At 48.6% G+C, this 19,104-nt stretch overlaps 1 protein-coding gene across 1 annotated transcript in view; it reads right to left on the bottom strand.

Moving 5' to 3' along the window:
• Nucleotides 1–19,104, bottom strand: part of PTPA (protein phosphatase 2 phosphatase activator) — a 38,377-nt gene extending 19,273 nt beyond the window's left edge. Inside the window, exons 1-7 of the mRNA XM_039506619.1 lie at nucleotides 18,952–19,104; nucleotides 15,321–15,421; nucleotides 12,221–12,307; nucleotides 5,409–5,534; nucleotides 4,214–4,331; nucleotides 1,979–2,078; nucleotides 8–132 (exon numbers count right to left, since the gene is read on the bottom strand). Of these exons, the coding sequence (XP_039362553.1) occupies nucleotides 8–132; nucleotides 1,979–2,078; nucleotides 4,214–4,331; nucleotides 5,409–5,534; nucleotides 12,221–12,307; nucleotides 15,321–15,421; nucleotides 18,952–18,976 (682 nt within the window). The 5' untranslated portion in view covers nucleotides 18,977–19,104. The remainder of the gene's footprint in view (nucleotides 1–7; nucleotides 133–1,978; nucleotides 2,079–4,213; nucleotides 4,332–5,408; nucleotides 5,535–12,220; nucleotides 12,308–15,320; nucleotides 15,422–18,951) is intronic.

Here is a 19,104-nt window from a genome sequence, read left to right as displayed (position 1 = left end):
TTAGTACCTATCAGTTGGGAACTGCCCCATATGAAGGGCAGAAACTGGAAGTCATCCAGGCCCCAAACTCCCTGGCTACCAGCTGGTTCCATCCTGTAAGTTTTCTGGAGTTTCCGCATCACCTCCAGGTACCTACGATAGAGAAGAAAGGGAAGGGCTAATATAAGACATCAGATGTAAAGGCTCAGGGCCTCTCCTCCCTGCTGAAACAATGGTGGGTTTCCAATCAGAAAACCCATCTACAGATACAGGAGAGAACCCGATGCCCCAAGCTCGTTCTCTCTGGACCCAGCACAAGCACCTGATCCAGGCCAACAGCCTGCTGGCTGAGTGAGCATCAAGAGTCCATGCTGGAGGAGAAACAAATGACAACAAACCATTTGTGAAAGGCAGAGGTTTGACTCAGTGTGGTTCACAGCAGGGTTAAGTTTACAGCTAAAAGATATCGGATACTGGTTTTCTTGTACCAAATTTCTACCTCTTGGTTAACCAGAGGACAGGATACACTAGTATAAATAAACCTGCCCTACTCATGTTACCCAGAGAGCCCCTGCTTAGGAGGAAGAGGTATCCAGAGCCTATTTTGGTCATTCAACTATACATAAGAGGCTAAGCAGGGAAATCAAGGAACAGCACCTTGTCCAGAGGAGATAATGTAAGTGGGTGATGGTGACAGCATAAAAGGCAGCAGAGTCCCCAAATCTTTTGATGAAGATAGAGCTAGTACCTGTGGATGACTCACTGCAGAACATATTCCGTCATGCCCATCACTCTGTATCCGCTCTCTGTGCCCATTCGTGAGGCGACAAGAGGGAGTACGCTTTTAAAGGTGCTTCTTACAGACGAAGATCAGAACCCTGGATCTATGACTTACATAGAGCGCCCAGCATATAACGCTGCACGCTCGATAAATGTTCTGCCACAAGACCATAGAGAAAATTGGGCCTGATAGTAGATTTAATGGCAAACACAGCACTGAGGTTTTTACTGAATTCAATAAAAAAAAACAATGGAGCAGCAGCTTTTGAACACCATCCCTGTGTATTTTACTTTGCTGCAAAAATTTTCTGCCTGTTGCCTGATAACAATGACACTCCCCCCCGCCAGCTCTTTTCACCAGAGGATCGCAAAGCGCTTTACAAATATCCCTGAGTTAAGTTGTACAACAGTCCCTGTGAGGGAGGACTGATCATCCCCACTTTACAGATGGGGAAAATGAAGCGCAGAGAGGAAAAGCGACTTGCCCAAGTTCACACAGCGAGTCAGTGGCAGAGTTGGGATTAGAACGTAGGTGTCCCAATGGCCAGTTCTCTGCTTGCACCCCACCTCCTGCATTGTGGCAGCTCTCAAGAGGAGCTATGGAGGGCTTGCAGGTTCACAGACTGAAAGGTCAGAGGATAGCATTAGATCGTCTAGTCTGATCTCCTGCGTAACACAAGCCACAGAATTTCATCCAATTACCCCTATATTGAGCCTAATAATTTGTACTGACTACCATGTATCTTCCAGAAAGCCATCGAGTCTGGCCCTGAAGCCATTAAAAGATGGAGAATCCACCACGGCCCTTGGTAGTTTCTTCCACTAGTTAATCTCCCCACTTGTTAAAAAAATTATCCTTTATTTGTAATTTGAATGTGTCTGGCTTTACCTTGAGTCATTGGTTCTTATTATACTTTTATCCACTAGGTTGGAGAGCCTGTTAGCAGCTGGTACATTTTCTCCATGAAGGTATATATACATAGTGATCAAATCACCTCCTGTCTTGGATTTGGACCGGGGACACATAGATTACTGTACACCAGGCAGTGTGACAACACAAAGGGTGTGGAGGCACATTATGACCAGATAATAGTGAGAATTAGGTGTGGTGGACTGATGGTTGCAGGCCACATGCTTTATGACCAGTGAACCACAGACAGATTTGAGGGGAAAATGCCCTAGGAACAGCTTTACCTCACCTGTACTTGCATTGCCTCACCTGTTAAACACTTTGAAGACAATGGCCAGCTGATCGTCCACCCTGAGAACACCAATTTTGCACAGGCAACAGAGGAAGGCAGCGAATGCTGCTTCGTGACCTGGGATTGAAGGAAAGGAGACAGACAAAACATTGGCAATTCTCATCATAGATAAGCTCTCTGCAGGTGCCACAATGGCTCTTTGGAGGACACAGCAATCACATCCCCATGCGCGGCAGAGCCCCAACCAACAAAGGCTCCTTCTTACTTGGATAAGATCACATAAAAGACTCCTTCTATTATTAACACCCAACAATAATATTTCATACCTACATAGCATCCACTATCCAAGGATCCCACAGTGCTTCACAGCCATTAACAAATTAAACACGTACCCTTGTGAAGTAGCGAAGGATTAGTCCCATCTTTAAAATGGGAAAACTGAGACACAGAAGAGTTATGTGACTTGACTAAGACCACACAATGAATCAGTGGCAGAATTCAGAAGCCCTGAATCTAGTCCAGAAATTGAATCACTAAACAACACTTCTCTTGCACCCACACATGAACACCCTCCCTGTTCATATTTAAGGAATTAAGATGTCGGTTTCATCTCAGAGTGGTAGTCATGTTAGTCTGTATCAGCAAAGACAACGAGGAGTCCTTGTGGCACCTTAGAGACTAACAAATTTATTTACCTGTAGAATGAAATATTTTTGAGAGCCAGGCACTGAGAGAGTAGAGTGTTGGGAGCAACTCCCTTTCTTATGAGCTGATCAAGAGGATGGGGGAGCCGGAGGATTCCAGAATAACCCAGCGAGGGACGGGTGTGTTTGGGGGTGGACACAAACACTCATTAGCAATTAAACAGATTTCCTCCTACTTTCAAAAGGCCCCATGTCAGAGGGACATTAGCCCTGCTCCACCCCAGGGAAAAGCTCCGCCCTAAGGTGCCCAACTGTCAGCCATGGGCCACCCGCTCTATGCGGCTTTGTCCTCTGGCTAACAGTGAAGAGAGCAGAATAAATGCAGCACTCAGAAAAGCCCATAAGATATTGTGGCTGGTTGCAGAAAGGTGCTTTTAATTTCCCCTTGGGTGGGAGAAACTACAGCAATAAAGAGAGTAAATAAAGGAGGTGGCTCCACTTTATAAAGCTGTGCAGTTGCTGGGATATGAACAAGCTGCACCAAAGGTCTAGCAGTGCTGATCTGAAAGAATACAGAACCCAATGCTCAAGACAGAGGAGTGGTGGAGAGACTGGATTTCCCTCACCAAGCTGCAACTGACAGTCTAAGTCAACAGGTCCATTACCAAAGGCAACATCTCCCCCTGGCGATCAAGAGCTGCAGCACCGCTGGTGAGATTTGCATACCTGTGTTTCTTCATCTCTTTACCTCAATTCTCCCCCTCTCCTTACCCAGCACATTACAGAAGTCACATATTTCAGGCTCCTGGCATGCTACAATGACCCTCCCTCCAGCTATCTGATTAAGTCATTAGCTGGACATTCCTCTCTGAGCCCTCTTCCTCCAATACATACAGGTGGGACTCCTTGGAATTTCAGGGTCTGCTCTCATACTGATGTAAATCCAAAATAACCTAACTAAAGCCAATGGAATTACTCCAGCTTTTGATTCTGACATTTCTCCCTGGGCCCGATTCTGCTCTCACACTAAATCCTAAAGGTCCTATGTGGTATTTATGCCACACGAAGCAAACATTTGTGGCCACTTACGATCTGAAGACACTTCTCACAGAGTATGAATATTAACTCATTTCCTGATCTGATTCCAATCCAAGATATTACATTTTAGCTCCTTAAACTCCCCCTTGTGATTCAGCTGCACACAATACTCCATATACACTTCTGTTCTATACCATCGTGCAGTGTTGCTGTGCGCTGTTAAGCAGCTCCCATGGTACATGCCAGAAGTGAGAGCATTTCAACAGTGGTTGCAATGGTCAATTAATGTTTCTACAGCACTCGGATGAAAGATGCTATAGGGAAGCTAAGAATGATTATTTTGAAAACCTTAAGATGACTAGGACTGAAGTGGAGGCAGCCAAGAATCTACATCAATCACAGCTCTGGTATAATCAGATTCTGATCCCCTGCTCTCTCCTGGCCAGTTTTAGCCTTGGCGTGATCCAGAGCAGTTCCCTGCCATGGCATATATTGACTGTAGGGGTGAATTCATGCTGGGGAATCTAAGCCCAGCAAAGCTAGATGGATTAAGTGTGCACATGAAGGTACCTGTCCCATAGTCGATGCGGGTGGAGTTCCCCACGGATTCCTTCAGGTATAGGGCTATCTCTGGTGCAGCTTCAGCCAGATGCTCGGGGATCACTGTTTTAACCAAGTTTTCTGCTTCCTTAAACACAACAACAAAAGGTTCCTGAGCGTTAACCTAGATGTGCCACAACCCAAAAGGTAGGTACAAGGCACCACCCACACCTTCGCTATTGGTTGGAGTTGGTTTTGCATGGAGCGAGCCACCCCCTCCAACAGACCAGATCGATTAGGGGAAAATAAGGAACTCCAACATTATTCAAAAGCACCTGTTACAGGCCAATACAAGGAGCAGCATTAATTGTCTCCAGGCTGGTGAATTTGTGGGTCACCAGTTGGGGTGGCAGAGATTTAGTCAGAGAGAGAGGCTTCTTCCCCTGCCCGCTGTAAGGGCTTCTTCCACTGATAAGCCCTTGATACAGACGCCCCACTTGTTGACAGTCCCAGCAGAGCACCCCAGGCTTAGATGACCTGGCGAGTGAATTCCCCTACAATTGCGGGAGGTGGTCTCTCCAGGGCAGGATTGCGGCATACAGGGGAGCAGCGTGCGGAGCGCTTGCCCAGTCACTGCCTGGCCTGTATCCTTTTTTGGAGAGAGAGGACTTCAGTCTCCAAAGCCATCAACCTAGTACCTTTCTCTGGCACTAAGTGCCCTCAAAATGAAACGTTAAACTGCAACGCAGCGCATCTATGGGACCAGAAGGAGCCCATGGGTAAATGCGCTGCAGCCTACTACCGTGCACTCTGCCTCCGCGAGCTCCATGGAGCCTTCTCTGGGGGTGAGCCCTCTCAGCTGAGGCAGGCCAAGCTATGCCATCTGCCATATCTACAGGCAGGTGGACACAATGGATGGTTAAAGAAGGAGAGCAGTCAGTGAAGCACCTGGGGATTACCTCCATGGGACAAAGACCCTGTCAAAGAGCATGTAAAGGTGAGCTGTGCTCCCACGGGGGTTCAAGACCAGCACCAGACCCGAGATCAAAAGACCTGAAACATAGTCCCCATCTAACCCTGCAAATTGGTGGGTCAATCTACTGACTACCGAGGTACAACATGAGGATGGCAGCCTTTCCATGATCATTGCAAGACATACTTCTTGCTGATGAAGCCACCCTTTTAAGTCCACCATCTAAGAGACTCTCTCCCAACCCCTACATACCTGGTCTAGTTTGGCGTACCAAGTCCTGAAGGCCTTATTCCCAAAGCGAGAGGGCTGGTTCACTGGCGGGGTCTCATCAATCCACCTGTCGAGGGTATCCAGGAGCCCCACCAGCTTTTCAATTGGCTACGGGGACAGAATGGGTGACAGCTCACAATCAGACAGGAGAAGAAAGTCTCACGCACAAGTACAAGCCAGTCACCTTAAAACCATTGCCCCAGGCTCCAACATTTCTGTTTTACCTGCACCTGCCCGTGTTCTCCTGACATTGAGTCGCAGACCCCCAAACAGACCTTGCAAGGGATGGAAGGGGATAATGGGTACACGTCATCTCTCTAAGGTCCACAGTGGCCAGCCCCAACCCTTCACATCGGGAAAGGACAGTCCAGTCTGAAAGACAACAGCCCACATCCCATACTGACCTGGGCTTTCTGAGAGCCCAGATACAGCCACTCATTAACAGCAGCTTGAGAAGGCAGACATCTCTTCCAGGGACTCACAGACCCACGTACAATGCAATACTACGGCCACATAAGATGCTCTATTGTTGCAGATTTTTTTTAAATGGTCACATAACTGTGCTCCAGAGTCTAAGATCTCATCTTAAAAAAGGAAGTCTCTAGCCTGAATACTTGCAAAGAGAACCTGACCAAACCAGGGGAGGGAGGAGTAGGTTGGGGGGTAGGGCCACATCATTCAGGGGTCTCTGACACGCAGTTGTGGGCTCTGCACCACACACTTTAGATCTAATATTCTCCACATGACACAATATGATGTTTAGAAAGTATCCTGACTGCTGCTGACCGACCTTGGTCAAGTCACTTCGGCCCAGATCCTCAAAGGCATTTAGGTTTCTAACTCCAAATAGGAGTTAAACATCTAAATACCTTTGAGAACTGGGGTCTCTGTTTCCCCGCTACTCTTTGTCTGTCCTGTCTATTTAGACTGTAAGCTCTTTGGGGCAGAGAGTCTCTTTTACTAGGTGTTTACACAATGCCAAGCACTAAGGGGCCCCAACCTCGATCAGGACTCCACCTAATACTTGTCATAGTCTGATTTCCAGAGGTATCAGTCTGATTTGCAGAGAGGATTATCAGTGCACATGGCACTTCACAAACGCGCACATATGCCACCCAAAAGAGCTAACAGTCTCATTCATGCAAGGGAGGATTCCCAGGAGAGATTGAGGTGGGATCTGAAAGCAGGGGGGGACAAGAGGCATTCCAAAGAGGAGGGAGATGTGACTGATGGCATGACGCTGGGAATAGAAGACGATGATGAAGGAGCAGTGAGATGCCACCAAGGAGCAAGAAAGGCAGAGGTGTCCAGCCCCTTGAAGGTAGAGATGAGGAGCTTGATTTTGATGTGAAGAGAGAGAAGCAGCCTGGGAAGGGGTTAAAGGAGGGGCTGACACAGCCAGAGCAAAGGGAGAGCAGGATTCTAAGTAACGGGGAGCCTTGGGCAAGAGAGACGACTACAAGGGGCAGAGACTGGCAGGCAATACAGAGCGTGGTTCAACACTGCTCGGCTACATGCAGCCTGCTGGAGAGGCTTTAGGGTTTGAGCCCAGGACATGCAAAGGCCCCCTGGGCCCAGAGCTGAGGAGCAGAGGCCCTCTGGGTGCAGCCACTACGGCCCCGGTTGGTTACAAAGCCGAAACGTAGTGGCAGGATCATTGTCCAAACCCCAACCAGTGGATTAAGCTGCAGAAGGCAGCACTAAGAGGCCCCACTAACAACTGTGAGATATTTCCACCTGCTAACATATTTGAGATTCTCCATTCCCGAGTCGGAGCAGCCAGAGCCACATTGGTCACCACGGCGGCCGGCTGGGCCCTGGGCAACAGAGGCACCACGGTCTCAATAGGGGATTCCTCCTTCAAGGAGAGAAAGAGGACAGACGAGGCAGGGGCTGGTTTGACTTTGCTGGAGGCATCGACCGTGTGAAGCCGGCAGGTCTCCTGGGCTGTGGTTCAATTCTTCATGCTGCCTGTCAGAAGAGGACTAGGAAACAGCAGAGCCTAGCAAGTTTCTAGCCCTTGAAGCACCACTGGAGGGGCGGGGGAGGAGAGACAGGCAGGCAGCACTTTTCTGCCTTTGAACCAGCAGCGAGTCTCCTCCCCCCACACCCTCTCCACTGCAGGGAGGTCTTTCATGACATCTACAGCTAGCTGAGCGGGTGCTTCTCCAGACACCGGCTCCGGAGGAGCTGCTGGAAACAAGTGAGGGTGCAGCATAAAGTCATACAGCAGGAATCTAGGATTTATCTGCTGCAAAAGGAGCCCCAAATCCAGAGCAGTGAAGGGGTCGAAAGAGGATGGCTGTGATTGGTGGGTGGGCAAGAACAGAGTAAAGCAGGGAAAGCGCAGCGAGGACCCTAAACACAGCATCTGCAGATGCACTGGGGAAGACAACAGGCCACTTGCAACCTGGGAGCCACTGTAAGATCACAGGCTGGAATCCGCGACAGGGCAGCACCCGTGATTCGAGCGAAGTGGGACGAGACTATTATTATTTATTATCTGTACTGTGGTGTTGGAGCCCCCATCGTCAATCAGAACCCCGTGGTGCAAGGCACTGTACAAATCCAGAACACAGAGACTGGCCCTCCCCCAATGGGGTTGGGCTTGGTTTTCAGCTCAGCCCGACCTGGCTACCACACTCCCCTCCAATTATCAACAGAGGCCCCGGCAGTGGCTTTTGTTAAATAATTAAATAACGCCAGTGATTTATCCGCCAGCAGCAGCTCATTACGAGCAGCTCCCGTATTTCAAACCCTCTCACCGAGCCGTGACTGCGGCGCTCGGTGCCGGCTGGATAAATGGCTGGCAAGAGATTTTCTTCTTTTGTCCCCCTTGCAGTCTCTGCCTCCAGGCCTCAGGGAGGGGAGGCAGAGTCACGCATCCCTTCCTCACTCGCCTGCTTTAAAGGGATTAAAAACAGCCCAGCTGAACGCAGGAGAGCAGGACCCAGCTGCTGGCTCAGCCATGCCAATAAATAATTAAAGAGACGCAGCTCATTTTGGGCTCAGGGCCTTTTGAACGGGGGCTTATTGAAAGGGGCAGGTTTCCATTGCCCAGCAGAATTAACATGGCAGAGGAAACTCATACTGCCAGGGGTGAACCCAGCCAGGGGAAACAGCAGGGCTCACAGGAGCTCAGCAATCAGAACCACTGCAGCATGGTCTTGGGTGGCTAGGTTTTTAAGACTCTATTTTTACTTTACCTTCCCAGGCATCAGAGCAAGGGCGAATCCTCCCCCCGCCACCGCTCTTCTTTCTGTTGTGCTGATTTTGCATCCTGTCGCCCTCCCAGACCAAAATCTGCCCTGTGATCACAAAGGTGAACCCTGTAGCCTCCTATGGAACAGTGACCTGACAGCGTCTCTTGTGAGCACGAGCTGGCCAACTGGAGACAATGAGAAGGCAAATGTCCCCTCTTGACACCAGGGTGCCTGACTGCTCGGGCTCTAGAGTGACTGCCTCTATCCCACCCTTCCCCCCTAGAATCCAAGCAAGTCACCCCAGAGCTGGGTGACAGCCACTCAAGTGCAGGAGAGTCCCAAATGCAAGTTGGAAGTGGGCAAACCCCATAAAAATAAATGTGATCTGGAATCACAGGGACTATTTCAAGGGTCTGAGACCTCTCTGCAGGCTGCATGTTCTCTTGCCCCAATTCTGCTCACTTGGAAGCTCAAAATTAACCCTTCCCTGTCACATTAGACATGCATGCCAAAGCCACAGCTGTTACTACAGACTGGCCTGGGAGACAGCTCCAAGAACATCTCCCAGCAAGCAGCCAGACACTCAGCCTCCACTGTGGGAGCCATACGCAGCCAACAGGCAGATGCTCAGCCCTCTTATTTATTAAGTGCAGCCTGTGTGTTCAGTGCAATATGAAAACCCAGGCCGGTGCCACAGAGGTTACAATCTGAAGGTCTGGCCCTGCCAGGTGGATCAGCACCTCATGAGAGGCGTGGAGTGCACTCAGCCGCCAGTGACTTCATTTGATTGCAACAGGAGCTAAGCATGCTCACACACTAAGTCTGCTCCCTTTGCAGGATCACACTCTAAGGGTCTGGCTACACTACCCGCCGGATCGGCGGGTAGCGATCGGTTTATCGGGGATCGATATATCGTGTCTCATCTAGACGCGATATATCGATCCCCGAACGCGCTCCCGTCAACTCCGGAACTCTACCAGAGCGAGCGGCAGGAGCGGAGTCAACAGGGGGAGCTGCAGCTGTCGATCCCGCGCCGTGAGGATGGGAGGTAAGTCGAAATAAGATACTTTGACTTCAGCTACGCTATTCACGTAGCTGAAGTTGCATATCTTACATCGACCCCGCCCCCTAGTGTAGACCAGGCCTAAGTTAGCCACACGACAGGGTTCAGACGCTCAATATCCTGCAGACCGTTAGGTGGTCTGGTCTCTCCTCTCCCGTTACCAACAAGTGATCAGTTGCAAGGAGGATGTGCATGCAAAGGAGGGATTTGAGGGAGCGTTAGGTGCAGGCAGAAGTTCCACAGTGTTTGATCAGCAAGGAAGGTATAAAGATGCAGAAGGAACCTCAGCAGGGAGTAGGGAAGGAGGAAGAAAATGGATGCAGCCTCATCAACAGGGCAACCCATTGGACCTTCCACCCTAGAGGAAAGCAGATTCATTTTGCCTTCAGTCACAGGTTTCTACCCTGCTCAGCATGAAAGCAGCAAGATACATTTCCTGTGACTTTCTTAGTTGTTGACATCACATTTGGTATTTGTCACTTGCACTAAAACCATTTCAAGGGGATCTGCCAAGAGGGGGGGAAAATGCATTCATGCTTTTTCTGCTTCTTTATGATGGTTAAAGGCCTGGAAGGGTGGGCGGCTGGGGTTTAAAGTTATTGTTCTGATTGTTTTATACATTAGAAATTCAGGTCTTGCTACCCTCTTTACCCTGTAATACTCTAGTGATGACTGGAGACCAACATGATTATGACAGAGGCACACTGTGCAGGCAAACCCTGAACAACTGAAAGGGGGAATGGTTTTTATTCAGACTGTTTAAAATGGGATTTTGGCAGCTTCTATTTAACCAAATGCCTGAACAAATGTTGGAAGAAAAGTGCTTTTGGTAGAGATTCCACAGCCCTGTTCTTTCAGCAAAGGGCGAGTGAGTTTCTAAGCCACATGTCCAGCTCCTCAAGGGAAATCATGGCCAGCCCTGGCAAGCCTGATATCTCTAACAAAAACCAAAATGTTGAAAAAACAAACAAACCTTCCTTCCAGGCCTCCTCCTTTTCGCCCCACAAAGCCGCAGCCAGACAGGGCACAAGTTCATTCCTCCCTCTGCCACTTGCAGGTCTCCTTTAAGCACCCCCATTAACTGGCACAGTTGTGACTGGTTATAGCTGGAAAGAGCTAAGAGGGTCCCATGAAATTCTCTTAGTCACTCTGCACTGGACTCAGTCCAGCGCTGCTTGGAAGATGAGGAGTTCAGTGACTGACACAATAACCACAGGTCAGTGCTACACCACTGCTTACTTTGGAATAATGACGGAAACATGATAAGTTCCAGGGGATAATGCGCATGAAGAGGAAATCTGCATTATAACCCTGAGAGTCCACTCTGAATCCCACTTCTGGCCTCAAACAGCCTGGACACCACTATGCTGAAAGAACTTTCAGCCCACTTGCACACGAGGAGCTGCGGTGTTACAAATGCCACCAGGTGACACACACACAAAACTCCTCCGGGGAAACCAGGTCACTAATGCCCTACCGTCCCCTAAGGGCCTGCTGAACACCTCTGAACTAGTACTTAGGTCACCTTGGTCCAAGTTCATCTCTTCCTTCCCTCACCCAGTCTGTGTTCTACTCACGTCTCATAAATCAGATTAAAAGAACACGAAGTGCAGCATTAGACAGTCTGGGCCCAGCCAAAAATCTGCCCCGAGCTCACAGGAGCCAATGCTACTCAAGACAGGGCCCAGCAGGGCTCACTCAGAGTTCAGGCACAGCAGGGCAAGGCTAGCTGCATGGAAAGATCCAGGGTAAACCTCTCTGCACCACACCCCTTGTTCAAACAATAGAGATTAGAGACTCTGACAGGCTTCACACCAAGGGGCAGGAGCAGCTGTAACTGCTGCCCAGACAACAGCGCAGGAAAGGCAGCTTGTTACAGTCTGAAGAATCTAACTGTCCCCTAAGGGGTGAAGACACAAGAAAGTCAAAGAACATTGGCACCGAGGGCAAAGGGGAAGCAATATTTTACCCATCTGTAGCATCTTTCAGGTCAGAGTAAACATGAACGAATAAAACCTCACAGCCCTCACTGGGAGGTCACTACTAATATCTCCATTTGAGAGATGGAGACACTGAGGTACTTGCCCAAGGTCACACAGCAAGTCAGCAGGAAGAGAACCCAAGACTCCCAATCCTCCACGATAGCCATTAAATAAGATGGCTTCTTGTTTTCTGGTTGAGAGCAGGCAGCAATAGCGTAGTGGGTATGGACAGAACAGGGCCCTCCTTCTTCTTCACCCCAAGCCCCTAAACACCCAGCTTCCTTTCAGTTTGCTCAATTACAAGGTTTGCGAGTAAGCAAAAGGCACCTCGTTACCAGATGAAGCATTGCATGCTGGTACTTCTTGTCCCCACAGGCTGCTCTACCACTGTTAATGAGGAAAGCAGATACAGTCTGGCTCCACTTTGTTCTCTGTGGGGCACCAGGAAAGCAGCCGTGGCAGCCCTGGGCCCTGCTGTGGAAGGCAAGCCAGCAAAAGCAGAGCAAATGCAAGATTGGAAATAACAGGGCTGGGCCCTTTTCCCACCTCAGATACTTTGTATTCACAGGTCAGCTTCTTGCCCTTGACACCTTCGTTCAGGGTGAGGATGAAGCCTATGTAGTCTGCATACGCCTGCAAACAAACACAAGCAGAAGGGGTGTTAGCTGAGCACTGACAGTTACTTCGGAGCCAAGCAACGCCAGCGTGAGAAGCCTAGAGCAAACCGAAGGGACGATGCCCAACCCACAGCATCAGTTTCCTGGGATAGCCCAGGACACAGCTTGTTCTGCTGCTACTGCTACTGCCTTGTCCTAGACCGATGGGAACTCCTGGAACAGCCCTAAGTGCACTTTGAACCCTCGGTGGTGACATCACACTGACCAAGCTCTCTGTACAAACAGCCCAAACCACAACCCTCCTCCTTGAATCCCCTTGCCAGGTTCCTGTCTCTGACCATGCCACGTTCAAGCGCCTCATGTCCAGGCTTTGCACAATCTCGGCCCTGTCTACATCACTGCTTGTTTCTTCCTACTCCATATCACTTCTCCCAAACCTCTTCCTTTATCTACTTCTCCTGCTCTCTGCGCCAGGCCTTCTTTCACGCTACCCACAATTAGGAGGAGAAGCGGCTGAAAGTTGCCCCAAGCACATACCTTTCTCTCTCTTCTTTCAACCCCCCTGCTTGTGAAGCGCCGCGTACAGAACAGAGTCCGGCTGCTCAGGAAACACAGTAGCAAAGGTGAAAGTGCCACAAAGCCCTGGGAGCAGCGAATGGCTTTTTTCTTTTTGGGGGGAGACACTTTCCAATATCTGGGCGAGCCCATAACTTCCTGCCACAGAAGCCCTGGGCAGAAATAAGACTTAAAGCCCAGGCAAGGGGACAAAGGAAGCTTCCACCGCAGGCCTTCGTGAAGACCTTGTTATCATTTAAGACCCCTTGGTGGCATCATAGCTTGATCCCCATGCAAGAGCTATTCCCACCCTGCTGTCCCCACCCCTCAGCAGCAAGTTTGGACCATAGACACAAGGACACAGGTCCTGACAGTTCCTGGGGTTCAAGCCAAAACATTTACCTCAGGAATTATGTGCTTTACCTCTGCAGCCCTTTCTTCTGCATCAAGCTAATCAGACCCCATTACAAACAGCCACCCCAGTGCCACTACAGGCCCTCTATGTGGGACTGGTGTTTTTGGGTTTTTTAACCATTTAAAATGATCTCTTCTCCTGGCTCTTCCCCAAGAGTTTAAAAAAAACCTGGTGAAAAGGGTGTTGTCCACAATGTGCTGGAGCAGATACCACATTGCTTGTGGGCATCAAGTTCAAGAAATGCTCAGAATTGTCAAACTCATTACATCACTCAGGCCAGTTAGATGAGCGGTTAAAGTCTCAACGAAACGGTATTGCTGACAAAGGGGATGGCCTCAATCTAGTCCAAAGAGAGCTGGACTGACCAAGAGGCCAACTGTCGCAAGTTCACACACACAGCAAGACGGATATAACACTGGGAAAAGTCAAAGTGCACAGAGAGCCTGAAGTTGTCCCAATGTATTGCAATGTAACAACTGCAATTGTGCTAGTAGTAAAACCTTTGCTAAGGTCCCTTCTACGCCAGCAGAACTACCATATCTTCATCAACTCCCTTTTCCAACACCAACATTAGGAAGGGCCAACTTCTGTCAGTTTCTTGGGTTAGTACCTAGACTGACAGCCATCTCAAGTCTAAGAACTACCATATCAGGGATCATATTATACTATGACAGGATGGATCATGAACATACCTGTGGACGGAAAGCTATGTTATAACAATCTTAAGAAACTATGTTTGGTGATCACACTTAGCAATTTGTCTCTGAACTTGGTTAAAACATGGAGGGTGATACAGAAAAGGAAACAACATGCTCTATCATGGCTGGGCCAAAGACACGTTTTGCATGGATACTTCTTTACTGTGGACAGGGCTATCATGACAGGCCTGATCAACACTCGAGGGAAAACTATATTTGAAACCATCTCAAACTTCAGTGCAATCACTGCGGGGGTAAACTAGGCTCTAGCAGGGTTTGAAGGGCCAGGGTAGACATATCAAGACAGTTATAATTCTTATAAAGTCACTTTGTAGCCTAGATTATGCAGAAATGGGTAACACTTCTAGGAGGATAGTCCTAATAGTTTTAGACCCCTCACCATGACACTTTGGGCTCTGCCTACCCTGAGTAAAGGCACCCATTACAACATGGTTAGGATTAAATCCTGAGTATTTGGTGACTTCTTTCTCCATAACTGGACTAAAGCCCTACCCTGGCCAAAGCTATAGCCCTGCAACTTCTAACCATGCTGCAACCAGGTCCCCTGATTCTGTTTTAGCCACAGCATAAATAGGACCTTACACTTCTTATTTACGAGAACCCAAAGGAATATTTTTCACGTCACAATTGCTACCATCTGTAGACAGGGTTTAATACCATGGTCCCAGTGAGATCAGAGTCACTCCAGCCACAATCACGTTTCTCAGACTACACCCTGTCTGCAATGGTAATGTGCCTAGAACTCTGCTAGCAATGTGTTTAAACATGATCATGAGGAATATGGATCTCCTTACGGCACAGACCATGCCTGTGTGTTAATCAGAGCTCACAGAGGGATCTCTCTCCTCCTCTTCCAGGCTCTCATCCCTTCAACACTTCTGTAGAGGAAAAATGGTTCACCAGCAGTGGTAGCAAATTCAGAACGTAGACACGGCTCAAGCATTTTACCACTCTGTTGTCTAATCCTACAGGTTGGCAAAAACACCTGAGCTCTGTCTACCCTACAGCTGCCACTGGCGATGAACTATAGGATACACTGGTGTCAACATAGACAAGACCTACCTGCCATCACAAAATTACTCCCCAAACAAGAGCTGCCAGTATCCAAAAGCCCCCTATTGTTGTCATTAAAGTTTACTGGGGTAGATGAACTTTATGACAATTCACATGGCATTAGCCATGCTGCTCTTTTGCTTTTAAAAAGAATTATTCCACATAGCTCAACCCAACCCCATTCAGTCCATTAGCTAGGCCCAAACCAGGCTTGGCCTTTTCCATGCAAATGCTGCCCCAGGGACACATCAGGCACTAACAGACTGTCCCTGGACCCAGTTCCATACCTGAGAGCGTTTCCACTTGGCCATGTCGGGTACCATGTGTATTTCCTTTTTGGGGATCATGAAGCTCTGGCAGAGGGGAGGAGTTGCCTCCTCAGGAGAGCCTGGAAGACGAAGGAGAGAGAGAGGTCAAACATAGCCAGACATTAAAGACGCCCCCTTTAATCCCAGCCACTTCTTAGACGGCAACGTTCATTTTTCTGGACCAAAAGGTACTGAACTCTGTGACCTGTTCTCACCCTCGTGCTCTGATCCCATCAGGTCTCTCATGCTAAGCAGTGTCAGGCCTGCTCAGTATCTTGATGGCTGAGCCCCAAGCAATCCCAGGACACTGCAGAAAATAGCATTCTTCTTTCTCATTTGTATTACCATAGCACCTAGGAGCCCTAGCCATGGCCCAGGACCCCACTGTGCTAGGCACTGTACAATCACAGAACAAAAAGACCTGTCCAGCCCCAAATAACTTCAGTATAAAACAAGAGACAACAGATGGAAAAGGGGGGAGGGGGAGTATAAGTGAACAATGAGACAATATTGGTCAGCATGAGAGGCAGTGGTCTCAGTACACCACCAGCCTAATCATCATCCAGTGTTTTCTAAGCATCATGGCAATCATAGCATTAGGCTAGGTCTTCACTGCAAAAGGTGTGGTTTTACATTGGGAGCCATCTCCATGTAAAAATACATCCTATTTTTGCAATGAACACAAAGCATCAGTGATTCAGTAGGTGGCACTCTTCTCTCGGTACTGAACTAGTGTCCCTAGGCTGGCTTTATGGTGATGCTGAGAAGTACGAACTGAGCTTCTTTATAAAGCACATTGAGATCCTGGGATGACAAGCACGATAGAAATGCAAATAATTAATGCAGAACATCAGCAACATTCCTGCTCCCCGACCCGGGTACACAGTTAACCAGGAACCTCCTTTCCCCTGAGCTTGCACAAAAAGGAAATAAACCCTGACATATGGGTCACTCCTTTCCTAATTCCTCTGCAGTCCAAGGTGAACAATTGGTTCTAGTCTCAGCCTGCAGTCCCACGCGAGGACACTGCAGAGGGGGAAACATTGCCACAAGGTTAAAGGCATATTTGCATCGCATTGCCATTAGCAAACTTAGAATCAAGATGCAATACAGCAAACAACAGTGAATCAGAAAACCAAGAGGGTATTTAGCATGAAATTATGAGCTATATCAGAGTCCCTTGATTAATGCTTTCAACCCTAGAACATTTCAAACCTTTTGTCCAGCACCGAGCACCCAGACAACACTTAAATAATCATTCTTAGCACTAACGGAAAATGCTAAACATCATTTTCCAACAAAAGTTGAACTGCCTAAAAGAAAAATGTTTATAAATCACGTGCACAGTTTATACTGCCCAGAAGTGTTCACCAGCTCTTCCCGTTTCTCCAGCAAGGTAGCACTGTCTAGAATCACAGCAGACGAATAGGAGTCAAAACTCCTGCATTCTATTGCAAGCTCTGCCACAGCCTCACTGTGCTGCTTCAGGAAAGTCATTTAACCTCTCTGTCCCTTAATTTCCCCTTCTACAATATAATACCATTGAGGGTTAGTAACAGACATTTGTAAAGTACTTTGAGAGACCCAGATATAAAGGTGGAATTGTATCTGTATTCAGAAAAGCTGCAGCTTAACAAACTCACAACTAAATAATGTCACATTATTGTAAGTGGTTTTTAAATAATGCTTTACAAATCAAAGACAATAAACAGCAAGTTCAATAAACCCCCAGTGCACTGATAAAGGAAGATGTGAAAACTTTGACTAGCAAAAAGATTGATCACCTGTAACAGGACAGAGGAGGATTCACTAACAGGATGGCCTGAAGAGAAGACACTAGATTGGGACTTAGAAGGCCCGAGCTATGATCCCAATTCTGCCATTGTTGAGCAACTCACTTCATCTCTTTGTGCTTCTTCCCCCACACACCCCTTGTCTATTCAGAAAGCAAGTTCTCTGGGGTAAAGACTGTCTCTTACCAGGTGTTGTATAGCACCTAGCACAAAAGGGGCTACTGTAATACATATACGACAACTTGTTTCTAGGCAAGAGCCAAGGAACTGTGCTCTGGGGAGGAGAAGAGGGTTTTTTGTGGTAAGAACTGACCTTGACAATGGAGACTTGCCGAGTCTTTTCCCCACCAGGAAAACGTCACTTATGCACCTGGATCTAATCCAGCTCAGAGAAGGCATCTCAGGTAACAGAATACCTTGGCGCTTCAGTCAGAAACCAGAGAGCTGCTGGATCTCAGCTCTGCATTTGTTTCTTGTATTTGATTCTTTTAAGAATTATTGAACAATAGCTTCATCCACAAGTGACACTAAGTAGCACTGTTAATTCCCTTCCAATTGTCATATATGGGGGACAAACAAATGCCACCTGAATTTCAAAACAAAAAACATTACTACACTTGAATCACCTCTGTATATTTGCTCCAAATTCTCTTTGGATCCTTTTCACTTCTATAGCACATAATCTCTAAGGATCTCAAAGTATGTTCCACATATACTTAACTCCTGAGAGAAGGTAGGTATTAGCCCCATTTTACAGATAGGAAACTGAGGCTCCTAGATGCTAAGTAATTTTCCCAGAGCTGGAATAGAAACCCGATATCCTGACTCCCAATCCTCTGCTCTAACCACTGGTCTAGATTCTGAAATGGCCTGCACCAGGAGATGTTTAATATAGGGGAGAGAGAGACACTTGGCTGAGGAGCACCCATACATATTAATAACATCAGCGGCAAAAGGGTTGCTTTGAGCCAGTGGTCTATCCCCAGAATAGCAGCAGCCCAAGATACAGCCAGTGACAGTCAGGTAGAAGGTCCAAGGTGCCAACGACAACTTCAGTGAACCAGCATTCCCCCACATCCCCTCTGTAGCCCCCACAAAGCACAGCCACCTCCGACTACTATCCCCATAGTGAGCCTCCTAGCAGCTACTCCTCCCCATACAAGACTTCATCTGTGAGCCAGGGGGAGAGTAACACCCCCAACCCCACAGCTAGCATCAGTCTCTCTGGGGCTCCCAGTACGGGCCATCAGAATAACAATCTCAAAGAGGGGCATCACAGCCTGCTCCCCCACACCGTGAGGCTCCAAGCACAGAAACAGTCCCCACAAGAGTACAGCAAGATCCCATCCCTACTAACAGGCAGGAAACCCTACATTACAGAATCCCCCCACTCACCCTTCCCACCCCAGGATACATGGACTCTTGCGGAGCCCAGTCCTCCCCTCATTTTGGTGCACAGAGACCACCTGCCCCAATAGAGGGCATCACTCAGACTCCCCACCCACCCACCCACCCAATATAGGGAACAGGACCCCTGCTCGCATAGAAAACATCACCCAGCCTTCCACACACACACTATGGGGCACAGAGACCCCCTGCCCCCATAGAAGACATGTCCCTGCCTTCTCCACACACAGGGGGGTGGGGACCGGACCCCCTGCCCCCATAGACGGCATCACCTAGCCTCCCCCCTCTGGGCACCACTCAAGACCCCGGCCCTCACCATGGGACACAGAACCCCTGCCCAGTGCCGCCCCACTCCCATGGAGGACATCACGCTACCACCACCAAACACCCCCACAGAGCTTCCTCCCTACCTGTCTGCCGCTCGCTCTCTGCCATCTTCCTAGAACCAGGCCCCCGCCGTTATCACCTTTCACCTTTCACCTCCTAGCACAACTGAACTGTCGGGCGGCCATCTTTGTGCCGGGCACGTCGTCCACCATAGAGCTCCTCGGGCGGCCATATTT

This window comes from Mauremys reevesii, linkage group 19 (genome assembly GCF_016161935.1).
Source record: "Mauremys reevesii isolate NIE-2019 linkage group 19, ASM1616193v1, whole genome shotgun sequence".
Lineage (NCBI taxonomy): Eukaryota > Metazoa > Chordata > Testudines > Geoemydidae > Mauremys > Mauremys reevesii.
Note: the sequence above shows the minus strand (reverse complement) of the source record. Positions and strands in the feature narration are given on the sequence as shown.